General features: G+C 32.5%; 1 protein-coding gene across 1 annotated transcript; it reads right to left on the minus strand.

Moving 5' to 3' along the window:
• Positions 1-2530: 2530 nt before the first annotated feature.
• Positions 2531-9096, minus strand: LOC137813571 (26S proteasome non-ATPase regulatory subunit 11 homolog). The gene is made up of 2 exons (XM_068615904.2): positions 8992-9096; positions 2531-3919 (listed from the first exon to the last, which is right to left on the minus strand). Exon 2 carries the CDS (start codon positions 3902-3904, stop codon positions 2639-2641), a length of 1266 nt encoding a protein of 421 aa, XP_068472005.1. The 5' UTR covers positions 3905-3919; positions 8992-9096; the 3' UTR covers positions 2531-2638.
• Positions 9097-13353: the final 4257 nt, after the last annotated feature.

The following is a 13353-nucleotide window of genomic DNA, read 5'->3' on the forward strand; positions in this document are numbered from 1 at the left end:
GAGTCTTTTTCCCCTTTTCACTTTGAAGATAACATTCACACTTGCTTAATCACTCGGTTAAGTTTGTGTCCAGTGACATCCTCACTGAGTCATCACCTTATCTTGCTAATCAAAATCCTAATCAGAGTGAAATTAATAACTCAATGCGTGAGTCTACTAAATAAACTCATAAAAAATAGAGCATCATCTAACATGGTTTTTCACTACAAGAAAATCATCAAATAAAAACCAATTTTAGAGATAAAAAATAATTAGTTGTTATATTGACTAAATTAGATATCATTTTAAAGACTAAAAAAATTATTAATTTCTATTATTGATAAATAGTTTATAAATTAGTATCTAATTAACTACCAAGTTTTTTCCTTCCAGTTTTCATTCTTGAGAACAAAGATAATTTCAAGAGGTAGATTATGTTAGGGAATTTTTAAAGCCATTAGTCAAGTTGACTAGGCTGTTTAGTTGAGGGTTGTGAGGTTGAGAGCTACCTTGCTATATAAGATAAGGCTAACCTTATTGTAAAGCTTTGTTAAGTGACTTTTAAATTCATTTTCTCTTTATATTCTCTCTCTCAGTTTCAATAATATTCACAGTTCCCTTTCACCACTATGTTCTTTGAATCCAGTACTTCTAGGACTAAAAGAAAAGAAATAGCTTAACATAGGAGTCTGGTACGAAGAATTGTGCGAATTTGTTCGTCGGTTTGGGTCGTATTGAGATAGACTCTTAGGGTGTGTTTGGATTAGGGAGAAGAAAGGTGAGGATTTGAGGGAGTGAATTTGAAGTGATTTGAGTGGAAAGTGTGAGGAAAGTTAGGTTGTTTGGATTAAGGTATATAGAGAAAGAATTTGTGAAGAAAGTTTATTAAAGTTAGTGAGTGATGTAATGTGTGTGAAGAAATTTTTAATTTTTTAAAATATTATAATGTAAATTTATAATTTTATCTTAATCTTTAAAAATGAAAAATAATTTGTAGTAATTAAAATTTTGTATATTTATTTTTATTTATTATAAATAATTTTATTATTATTAATTATTAGTATTTATTTTTATTAATAATATTATTAAATATTTTTATTGCTTAAATTTATTTAATATTTAATATTTTTATTTTTATCATAGATACATATAAAAAATATTTTTATAAATAAAAAATAAAATATTATTGTTAATATTATTATTTAATAAATTTATTTTTATTATTATTAGATTTATAATTTATATTTATTTTTATTATTATTATTAATATTTTAAATTTTACGTATATTATTATTATTTTATAATTTTTATATTTATATTATTAATTTATTTTCTTTTATTATTATTTATAAATACATTTAAATTATTATATAAATATATTAGTTTATTATTATACTCTCTTCCTGTCAACTCGTCTCTCGAGTATACAGATGGTACATAGGCCTGCCCGCGACAACGAGATTTATTCGTTTTGATTTCGAATCAAATAAAATAAAGGCTGAAGCGCGAACCTAATCTTTCTTTATTGACTGGATAGGGATGCGCATTCGAATCATTGATCTACTGATTTAGTTGAGTACGAAACGAGGAAGCTCTTGATGTTTAATTCAAATGAAAAAAAATAAATTTCCACGTGGACATTACTCCACTCTTCTTGCTCCACCAATAACATATTACCTAACCTTTTCAGAATTCACTGCTTTTCTTCGCATATTTGCGGTCAGTCATTTTCTTCATATCCCACAAATCAGCGCCTTTTTTTTCTTTGATATTGAATTAAAACAAATGCAACTTTTTTTTATAAATCATTATCTTTCAATCGGAGTGAATGATCCTTAAGGAAAGGCTTGCTCAACCGCTAACCTTTCTCCAATGGATCTTTGAACCTTTTTAATGATTTTTTTTTTCATTGCTGATGAAAAATTATTTCAAACACGTAAGAGTAAAAAAACATTTTAAATCTACATGACTTTATCCTTTCTTGCATGATACATCATGGACACATCACATACTGTAAATTGATTTATATGTATTTAATTTAAATAATTTAATAAAATGTGATTCCTCCATAAACAAATTATTAGATGTGATTTATATTAGTGTTTAAGCGTCATATAGTGGAAAAAAAACTAATTTAATGGGTTAACCTAATGCATAGGCACACATTATACTCACATGTTTGGAATGATTCATATGGGAAAACTTATATTAAATTTATGTCATATGCAACAAAATTCGTGGAATCAATAACAAACTGATCAAGTCTAAACTTTCTCCTCAAGTCACTTTATAGACGTGCATAGTACTTTAAAGGAACATGAGGTGATGGTAGCTATACTTGTGTATTCAATGATAGCACATGAAATTATTGATTATTGAAGTGCTCATGGGAATTAAGGATCTTTGGAGATACCACAGAGGATATACGAGAAAACTTGAGAGGAAGGTTATATCATTATTGCGTTATATTTTTAAATAAGATTTTAAATGTCCTTGATTATTTATTTAGCTAACTATTAATATAATTAAAACATTATGGCACACTATGATTGGTCCTTTAAAATATTCCTAAAAACTTCATTAGAAATTGATATCGTACTGATTGTAAAGAGAATGTAAGGAAAGTATTGTAGTACAAATGAAGTGAGGGATTGAGAGGTCATGAAATTAACTTGGCATACCTAGCATAAAGACTGTCCACGACTTTCCCAGCGTCAAGAATGGTTACTAAGGTTTCAGGGTATATAGGATGCAGTTCGGGATCATCAAATATGACAAGGCATCCAGCTCCTTGATCCATTATCCCGGTGAACTTCTTGTCCAAAATCATCCGACACAACTTTTGCTCCACATGATCAACAGGAAGTTTAATTAGTTCAGAAATGTGTGCAATCTCAACCCTTGAGAAAGGTTCAACCAATCTGCAAAGGTTGTCTTCCAGAAGAGTGTCATACAGGGATGAAAGGTGTCTGTGGACAATTGGATCTCCCTCCAACTGAGCCTTATAATCTCGCAAAGCGATTTCGAATAAATTCAGAGATCGCATGTTACGAGCATTTGCTAAGGCTTCCATGGCGTCCAAGTCGGGTCCACGATTGTGGTAGTCAACATCATTAGATATTATATCGGCCACATTATCAGCTTCATCCAGAATTATCATACACAACAGATTGTATTTCAGGCTAAGGACCCCCTTAGGGTCCTCAAGATCAGTGAAAGACTCAAAAGCTTCAAAGAAATAACTATCTGCAATTCTGTATTCCTTCTCCTCGAGAAGAAGAATCCCACTCTGAAAATCCATGGCAGCTTGTTGAGCTGGAGGAAGGTAAACAGCATTTGCAGCTGTTTTTGCAGCTAATAGGGCGGCCTTTGCCTTTTGAAGGTCTCTTAAGGAAGAGTGTAGCTTGCTTTCAAGCAAGTGTATCTCTACAAGTAGAAGCTTGTCATCTAGTCTTCTAACCTCCTTGACCAGGCCATTGAGGAGAGTCAAAGCTTCCAAGTACTCCTTATCTTCCAGAAGTAGTGCAGCAAGTCTTGCCTCAAGTCGCCGCCTCAGAAAGGTACGCCTTTCAGCACGAGCCCATTGCACCGTTTCTCTGCAGAGTTCAATTTGTAGATCAGAAGTCCCTGGCATTTTACCAAGAGAATCAATTACGTCCCACACAATCTTTGCCGTTTTTACGTTTGGAACCGAGGAAAAGAAAGGCCTCAACCGAGTCAAAAGGTGGAACAGATCCTCTGGCATTTTCCTTTCCATGAACTCCTCAATGAGGTTTTTGATGGCTAGCATTTTCATGCTCAAAGCATACGGGGCAAAAGAAGGATCCTCAAGTATCTGATAAAAAGAGGATATGGTATCATATGGGTGGTAGGCTCGCAGTGCCTGAATAATTGACTCTCTTGTGGCAGGAAGAAAAACAGCCATGCTTGCTGCTTAGTTCTGAAAAAAAGCATATTTAATAAAAAGGATAAAAACCTGAAAACTAACGACCTTTGCTCCAGTATAGATTTTTGAGTGAAAATTATTATGACAAATTCAGATGTTCCACCCCTCCTCAAACGTAACACGTCTTTACTAGTTAAAAGTAAATTACACAGAAATTGCAAAAACAAGAGGGTGTAATGTAAGATGAAGCAGGTCATTTGCCATATAATGATTTTAGATGAAAAACATCTCATAAATTACTGACATTACAAAGTATATAAAATATTATTTCAAGGTTCAAATTTGGATGCTTACTTTTAATTAGCACTAAAATGTTGAAAAATGATGAGGCAGAGAACAAAAAATGACTAGTGGATATTCCTCTTTCATGAGTAAACTTACAGTACAGGATCAAGGAAAGTTACATCCAAAATGAGTAATGTATTTACATACAGACACACATATATATATATAAGGAATTAAGTAACTTCCAAAATAATTTTAAGAAAGTCACGTTTTATTCACACTCATTTTCTTTCAATCTAACTTAATCTCAATCATTAGAGTTCTTAGAAAGTGGATTAACCATGCAAAACCAACACTTTCTAAGTCATATTAAAGTTTATCCTAACAAAGTTTATTGAACATATTGTATCATTCGCTATTTGACTGCCTACAAATTGCAGTCTCATACTCAATATGTGCAATCCTCGACATGAAGAGGTATGATGAAGATTCCAAATCAACTAGAGATATGACTCAATTATAGTATATAAGTGAGTGTAAATCTTATAAGACAATTTTGTACAACTAAGTTACGCCTAAATCCAATTTCTAAAAAGAGTAAAAGAATATGAAGAGTGAGGATAAACGACAACTCTCTTTAAAGTTACACTTGTGAGAAAAATATGAAATAAGTCATTAAGAGAGATTATTTCATCTCTTGCCAATCCCTTCATTTATAGGAACCCTTACATCAAAGATATACACAATTTGCTGAATTTCACAAAATTTCAGCTCTTGAAGGAATTGTTTTATCCACAAGTTCAAAGTGAATGAAGTCATCACCTTATACTCAACTACAACACTAGATTAAGGAACCACATTCTATTTCCTGTTTTTCAAACAATATTGCCTACATTGAATCTAATCGTGGATCGTCTATCTATATAAGATTCTTGCCCAATCCGCATGACAATACCTAATACCTAGTCACCTAAGTATTTTCCTTATCCTCATATAGTAATGTCTTGGAGCCTTTATATTCATATAGCAAATCATGAATCGTCCATAACGATGAGGAGCCTGCATAAACTAACTAACCACTCCAAATGCAAAGTACAAGTCAAGACTAATAATAGTGACATAAAAAAGTTTTCCAACAAGTCTTCTGTATCTATTTGTGTTTGAGAAAAGTTCTCTTTGTTCTACCATTAATTTTTTATCTGGATTCATTGGACTATCCACAGGCCTATGATCAATCATACCTATTTCTTTTAGGATATCTAAGACTATGTTTTAAAAATTCTTTTACAATTTTTGTAAATATAGTCTGATGTTGATAAAGAGTAGACAATATTGTTTGAGAAATGCAAGTTTTTGACAAATCGGATTGGGTGGAAGATAATGCTTGGGTACATTGGTTTTACCTTCTTAGATTTGGAGACATTGACTTAGCAAGCCATGTAACGAGAAGTAGTTTTCCTGAGTATGACTCATTCTCTTATTATAAGAGCATTGAGGGCATTCAAAACCTCTTTGTCCTCCTCTATTTCCACAGCATCCCTTTAGGGATGGCTATCCAAACTGGCCTACCCCGCATTTAGCCCACAAAAGAGGGTCGGGCCAGCCCACCCCACATAAGAATTGCAAGCTACTTTTGTTATCCCTCTCTGCATAATGATCGGCTAGGGAGCCTACGGACCAGTCCGCATAAGCAAAATCTTTGTTTCACCCCATGAGTCTATCATTGACTCACCCCATGAGTCTATCATTGACGATAAAATTTAAATTAGTTGAAAAAAGGATATGCATGGCAACACGTGCGGAGGAATCGGTCCTTCAAGGCTGACTAGGTTCTGCATTTCTTAAAGTGGTGCTCCAAATCCGATATTGGCCAGAGAAAACTCTGGTTGTCAATGTCAGACAATGATGGTGGACAGTGACAGTGGATGGTGATGGTAATGGTGAATATAGGTTTATGCACTGCTCAACAAGACAAACACAACTAGGTTATTATCAGAAAGAAAGGGCAGAAGTGGCCCACTACAAATCAAATAGTGACAAACAGAGCAAGATCGACGACTTGCTTTGATACCAACTTGAGAGAGAAATACGAAAAAAGTGCTTAAGAGAGATTATTTCATCTCTTAGCCAATTCATTCACTTATATGAACTCTTTCATCAAATATATACAAAAGAGTAACAATGAACCTACACAGGTCAGATAGGTAAGGTAATATAATGCATAAGTTAATCTATTCAAACCTAGCACCAAGAAAAGAAGTCATGGGAATGTGGAGAGGGAAAAAACGACAGGAGAGAGAAGAAGCATTCCCAAAAGAGAGGAGATACATAAAACAAGTCCCAACCACGAAGACAAGACCAGATCAGAGGAGATCTACTAGAGGAGATCAACTGAAATAGGGTTGGACATGCCACCACGTTGCTAGTAACAAACAAAGAGAGAAGCACACCTGCTTCCAAGTGAACATAAGGGTGTGTAGCTGCTCCAATGGTAGCGAGTCTAACAATGCAGCGCTCACATGAGCAAGTAAAATCTAATGTTGGGGTTGCCAGTCAGAAAGCTGACAATGACAACAGTAGCAAAAATGGTGTAAAACGACATAAAAGAGAGGCATGGCAATGAGAGGTGCCAAAAACCAAAAAGAAACATGACTTTTGGGAAAAAAAATTGTCGTCAATGGATAGTGAGTCCATCAAGTAGGCAAGGATTCAACTAGCCATGTAGAAATAAATTATAGATAGCCATATGATGGAACCCTTCTATGTTACAAGCACAACAAAGAAACATATTATATATAAATGTACATTGCATTACATAGAGACAGGCGTAGGCCCATACAATAGTATTTTACATGTTTTAAACTTTCATGCCCAAAACATATCAAGGCATCTTGTCAAGTCAAAAGTACCACGTTATAATTTCAATTGCTGATAGTAATCGATATTGTTTTCAAATTTCAATGACATAAGTTAGCCATAGATGGCATGCACCAAGAGAATTACCACAAAATGGCAGATAGATACAAAAGCAACTTCCATTTTGAAAAAAAGTGTAACCCAATACAAGATGCTCTTCTTATTGTGAGTAAGATGTGGGGACTAGGGAGGGTTTGTTAAGAAAAAATTTATTGAAAACTACTAACTAACCTATACAATGTGAGTAAGAAGTATTAATAGCTTTCATTGACAACAGACCAAAAACATCATGCATAAAACATATAAAGTTATTCTGCCAAGTCAAAAGTTCCTCCTTGCTATAATTGCAATTGGTGATAGTAATAGATATTGTCTTCAAATTTCAATGACATAAGTTAACCATAGATGACAAACGCTAAGAGAATCATCACAAAAAAACAATTTTTTCATTTTGAAAAAAGTGTAACCCAATACAAGATGCTTCTTATTGTGAGTAGGATGTGAGGACTGCAAAGGGTTTGTCAAGAAAAAAATTATTGAAAACTACTAACTAATCTATAAAATGTGAATACGAAGTATTAATAGCTTTCATTGACAACAGACCAAACTCATTAATTAACATTTCAAATAGCCCTCAACCTCGCAAAGAACAAGCATAATCTATCCGGTAACAAATAGTCATCTTCCCCTCACTTCAAAATTCGAACTAAAAAACCTAGCTTTCCTATGCCATTAAATTCCCCAACCACCTGCCCCGTTCATGCCCAAGCCTATGCCCATGCACAAAAATGTGTGAATAACAGAAAAAAAAAAAAAGAAAAAAAAAAGAGGGTAATAGTTAATAATCCGCAACCAAAATCATTAAGGTAAAAAAAGGAAATTGAAAGGTTGTTTAACACTTTTACAATTGTTTTAACTCAGAATAAAGAAAAGTATCTATCAAATGACACTAATATAAATGTGAAGTTGAAATTTTGAAGGGGCCTTTTCCATCACTATCAATGTGGATTATACCAAGCAAGGTGAAGACTGGGCTATTCTTTCAAACATCAATAATTAACACAAAAGAAGTTTCAGGTCTTAGATGAATAAAGAACATTATTTCAAATAGTTAAACCAGATCATTAAAATCAAACAGTTAGGTTTTGCTAAGATTCAGTTCCATTTATTTGAGCGCACGTCAAGAGAGAAACAGAAACAATATACTGTACAGGCAGACCCACATTCCTGAGAAGGGCCCTGCAAAGATTACCCTACGGATTTGGTTTATGTCTATCTCTCAGTCTCATTATGACCCTGCCATGAGAAAAACTCATTTTCTTTAAAGGATTCAAAATTCCCAAGTAAGAAGAGGACTTAAATCCCCTTTTATTCAAGACTACATAAATAGGCCGCCAAGAAAACACGTTGGTGTTGGCTCACCTCAAAATCGCATCTATTGAACAAGGTTAATCTCTTAAATATATCTTAACATATATATTTATAGATAGATAGATAGATACACACAATAAAATACATAAACTTGATGAATTAGACACTTTCAAGTGTACATTCAGTTGACTGTTCAAGAACAGAAAGAACAACCAAATGTCCTTTGTCCAAGTGGAACTGGAGTGGAATTCCTTCAGAAAATCACTCATCGCAAAGTCGGTAGATAGTTACTCAAAAGAAACTAAAAAGACAAATTGCACAGAAGGCATTCAGATTTGCTAGAGAAAGTTCTAAAGATTTTCTTCACTTCTGAGTCGCGGTAACATAATTATTCGAGAGGAAACTACAGCATTTGAATCATGCCTTAATCTAAAATTTGGATTCGGTGATTGTTAGATGGATGGCATGTGATGCAAAAGTTTGTTAGATTACTACGAGTGGAAACGAAATAAAACCCAAAGGAAGCAAGTGTATAAGGTGTGACAGAAACATACTCGGAACCGAAGGAGAAGGAGTCCACAACCGCAAGGTTCGGTGTTGAGACGCTGAGAGTGGCAAAACACTATTGGGATTACTTGTTGCTCAATCTTTCCGGAAAAGTGCAAATGATATTTCATATATTTTTTATACATTTACAAGTTATAAATACTTAAAAATGAGCAATTTCTAACCTTGTAAATTAAAACATTTCGCTTCCTACACCACCATCATTACTAACTAAATTCACACCTTTAATACAGAAAGACTAAAATACCCTCTCTTATTGCACTACACCATCACTTTCATTGTTATTGTCGCTGCTGCACGATCGTTGTTGCCGAAGAAGAGAGGGAATGTGTTGCAAAAATAAGCTTATTTGGAAAAGTTTGTTATCAAAAACTTTTTGGAAAACATATTCTGAAAAATATTATACATATTATGGAAAAAATTTGAAAATTTATTCCAAAAAAATTGTTCCAGAATGTACATTCAAGAAATTCTGATTCCAAAAATCCCATTCAAAGCGTGCTTCAAAAAATTCCAAAACAGATAATCTGTTTAAAGAAGGATAAAATGTGTTATTTTGAAAATCATGGGGTTCCGCTAAGAAATTGTGGGCTGCAAAAAAGAAAAGCCAAAAATTATACTTGGAATAACATGCTTAAAAATAGGTTAAAACTTTTCCAAATATATTATAGGGGTATCATTCTGTCCAATTTTAATTTCTTGTCATCTTTATAACTAATTGCAGTTCATATGACTAAAATAAAGAATAAAAACATTAATTAAAATAATTTAGGAATAAAGTATTTTTAAGTTAAAATAATTAAATTTTAGATTATTTAAAATTATGCTGGTAAAAGTGATTTCAAATATAAATAACTTTACTTAACAAACTTTATTATCGGAACATGTAATTTGTCATTATTTATACTTGTATAAGAATAAGAAATATTTTTACAGAGGGAAATCATTTTTTTAGAGAAAATATTTTAAATATTAATATAGAGGCTTATAAAAATGAATTAAACAGTCATTTTAGGGACTATGAAGTGAATCAAATTAATATAAACAAAAACCCGTTTTATTTAAACAAAAAGGTTATAATAAAGGTTAATTCGTTTAAATAGGCGTGAATATAGTTTATTATTAATGTGGGTTCATTAAAGTAAACTAAGAATAAGTTTTATAAGAATGTAAAATATTATGCATGGAATCAATTAAGATGGACTCAAGGTTAATTAAGTTTGGGTGTAGTTTTTAGAACCCACCCTAGCTAATGGTTAACTTAAGTAAATAAGAGTGTTTATGATGTTGCAATTTAGTGTGATGTTATTGGTTTGTGAGTAGTGTTTGGAAGCTTGATAGTGATCATTATTCCTAGGAATTATCTTACATCTGTGATGTGTAAGGAATGTAGATATCCCTAAGTTTCTATAGGATTTTCATGTGTGAGATGGGAGGATTATGAACATTGGAAATAAGTGCTAATATAGAATATATGGCTTTATGTATGGCTGCGATGATAGTATTATTTATGTGCAATTAAGTGTTCGAGCAAACTACATGACAATCAACTTTATAGGGTTAATGTAACTTCAGTGGTTGTTGTAAAATGAATTTTATAACATCTAAGTTTTAATTCTTACATTTGTTCATATATGACTTGAATTAAATGTAAAATAATATTGTGATTGATACACACTTAAACCTTGAATCATTAGGTGGTGAATATGATAATTAATCCTGAAAGTATTGGCTGAGATGGGTTTAGAGCAAAGGAGTTATGATCAATTTAATGGAGCATGTGTAAAATCTTATCCCTTTACGAAAATGAAATTATATAACTTTAATTAAATTAAAATGATTTTAAGGATGGGTTGGAAGGATTTATTAAGTGTGATTTCAAATACACAAGAAGAGAGGGTTGAATTGTATATTTAAACTTTTTCAAAAATTTTGCAGAGTAGTCTTTGATGATGTCCAGACTAGCAATAGTTTTATTTGACAAATGATTAGTAAAAACCTTTTCTGAAACTTAGTTCATAAAATCTCTCCTTCTTTTGTCAGTGCAAAACAATAATATGTAATGAACAAGAGATAAATGAAAAGAAGGATTTATACTTAGAGTTTTATAGTGGTTTACAGGCTATGTTCAATTCGTTACCAACTAGTCTGTCTAAAAACACAGGCTACATCCAATTCTTGACCAACTGGTCAAGTTCCACTTTGTAAACTAGTGTTGCAAGTTACAACATGCTTTGGACCTCAATTATTTTTTCTAAAACAGCCCAAGTATAATTGGAACTCAGCCACTCTTGACTAATAACAAATCAAAGGTGATTTTTATTAATATTCTCAGCAATCGGACCGAGTCAATTGTAGTACAACAAATAAGAGGAGTTTTCGCATCGAAAGGGACTAAATATAACCGAGATAGTAATATCTTTCTAAGTGAAGTGAGGATATGATGATTTTTGGTTTGCATAAGTGATATTTAATAAATATATTAGATAAAGTTTAGACAATATAAATAGCGAGATTGAAACTAGATGCAAAAGGGAGAAGTTTAGACATTCATAACAAATGTTGGGATTGAGTCACTATGTAAATCTCTTTTGTTGTTGTTACTTACAAATATTTTGTTCTTCAAGTTCGTTGTTCCTTATTTCCAAACCAATTTAATGCCTTAACCATGGTTATCTAGAACAACAGACTATTATAATAAATTCTTTGACCTACAATTAGCCTATTTTTGCATTAAGATGGAACAGTTCAAACCAAATACTCAATTTCGTTCCTAGATATTTACATACTTGGTTTATTTGAAATAATTCAAAAAAATGAACGTGTTTCCCAACATCATTCACATTCTAAAGGCATGAATGGTGATTCCTTACATATCAAGCATCAAGCATTTAATCAAATCATACGAACTAAACTTAAACAAGCGTTCATAAATAACAACTTAAGAAATATTACATTGTTCTCCAAGATAAATTTAGCTACTCATGATAAAGTTTACACTGAAACTCATGCATGAGCAACTTGCAACAAAGGACATGGATTCTTGAATGTTGTTTGCCAGTTGAGAATGTTCTCTTATGCCTTGAGTACACCTTCGTTTCAACCTTCCAATTATGAACTAGAACCTTTCTATTTATAGAGTTTAGTGCAGAGTTCCTTTAGATTTGTCATCTGCACAATGGATTGGCTTTCTTCACCTTGAAACCTTTTGGCTCAAAGCCTATTATGAGCTCAGCAAAATCCTAAGTTTCTTAATCCTTACAGGATTCGCTTCAAACGTAACTCAGTGAAATCATCTTTCTTAAATAGGAAGAAATCTTTTGGCTTTGAATCCCTCCAAATGTTTAAAAAGAGTTGTCAGTACTTATCAAGCCTATCTGGTTACTGAGATTTTTAAATTCATATGCCCATCTTCTTGCGTTTGAACGAGTGAGAATGTAGGGGTGCATTAAATGTGCTCCATGTAGCATTAAATGTTTATCCCCTATTCAAGCAACAACCCAATAGCCGTTAGTACTTATCAAGCCTATGTCAGATAGCAAATATAAGAAAATAATAGACCATTCGTGGTTGATAACTTTACCAAGGTTGACATATGCTTGTGTTAGGATGGTTGTTGATACAAAATAGCTTAACTCGTATCATAAGATATCATGATGTTCACATATGCTTTAGAAAATCATCTTGTTAGAGTAAAGACAAAAACATTCCTTGCAACAAAGAATAAGCTTGAAAATATTTTCGTTAAGTAAAACACTAGCTTAAGATTGTGTGTTTATAATTTAATCAAGACTTTGCTTATCGGACGAAGCAAAGACTACAAGATGTTGTATCATTTATCAGATGAAGAACTTGCATCTTACATGATCTACTGTGTATATAAACACGTCGTCTTACAAGTAAACTAAAGAAAACAAGAAAAACACAAGAAGGGAGGGTTGAATTCTACTTTTAAAATCTTTTTAAAACATTTTCATAAAGTATCATATGATACTTGTGTTGAAGATGCGTGGTGCTCCTTGAAGACTATATATGTGTTTGATGTAGCAAAGTTTGTGCTTTGCTTTGAAGCTAGTCAAATTCTATTTGGGTGGTCTTGTATATAGGGTAGAGTGAGTTTAAGGTAGCTTTTTATTTCGTGACCCACCTCATGACCCTAATCAAGGTGATAAGATCAAGCACAAAGTTTTCTTAATGATTTTCTCATGTCTTTTCTCAAAATATGCTTTACTGCACAAAAAATGAATTTGTTGTTCTTTAAAAAGAATAGATTCTTTTTTAACTGGTGCCTTGTTTCTAAAGTTTTTTTCATAGCTTTGTTTTCACACCAAGAAGCTTGGCTCGTTTTC

This window comes from Phaseolus vulgaris, chromosome 1, assembly GCF_051622355.1.
Source record: "Phaseolus vulgaris cultivar YP4 chromosome 1, ASM5162235v1, whole genome shotgun sequence".
Lineage (NCBI taxonomy): Eukaryota > Viridiplantae > Streptophyta > Magnoliopsida > Fabales > Fabaceae > Phaseolus > Phaseolus vulgaris.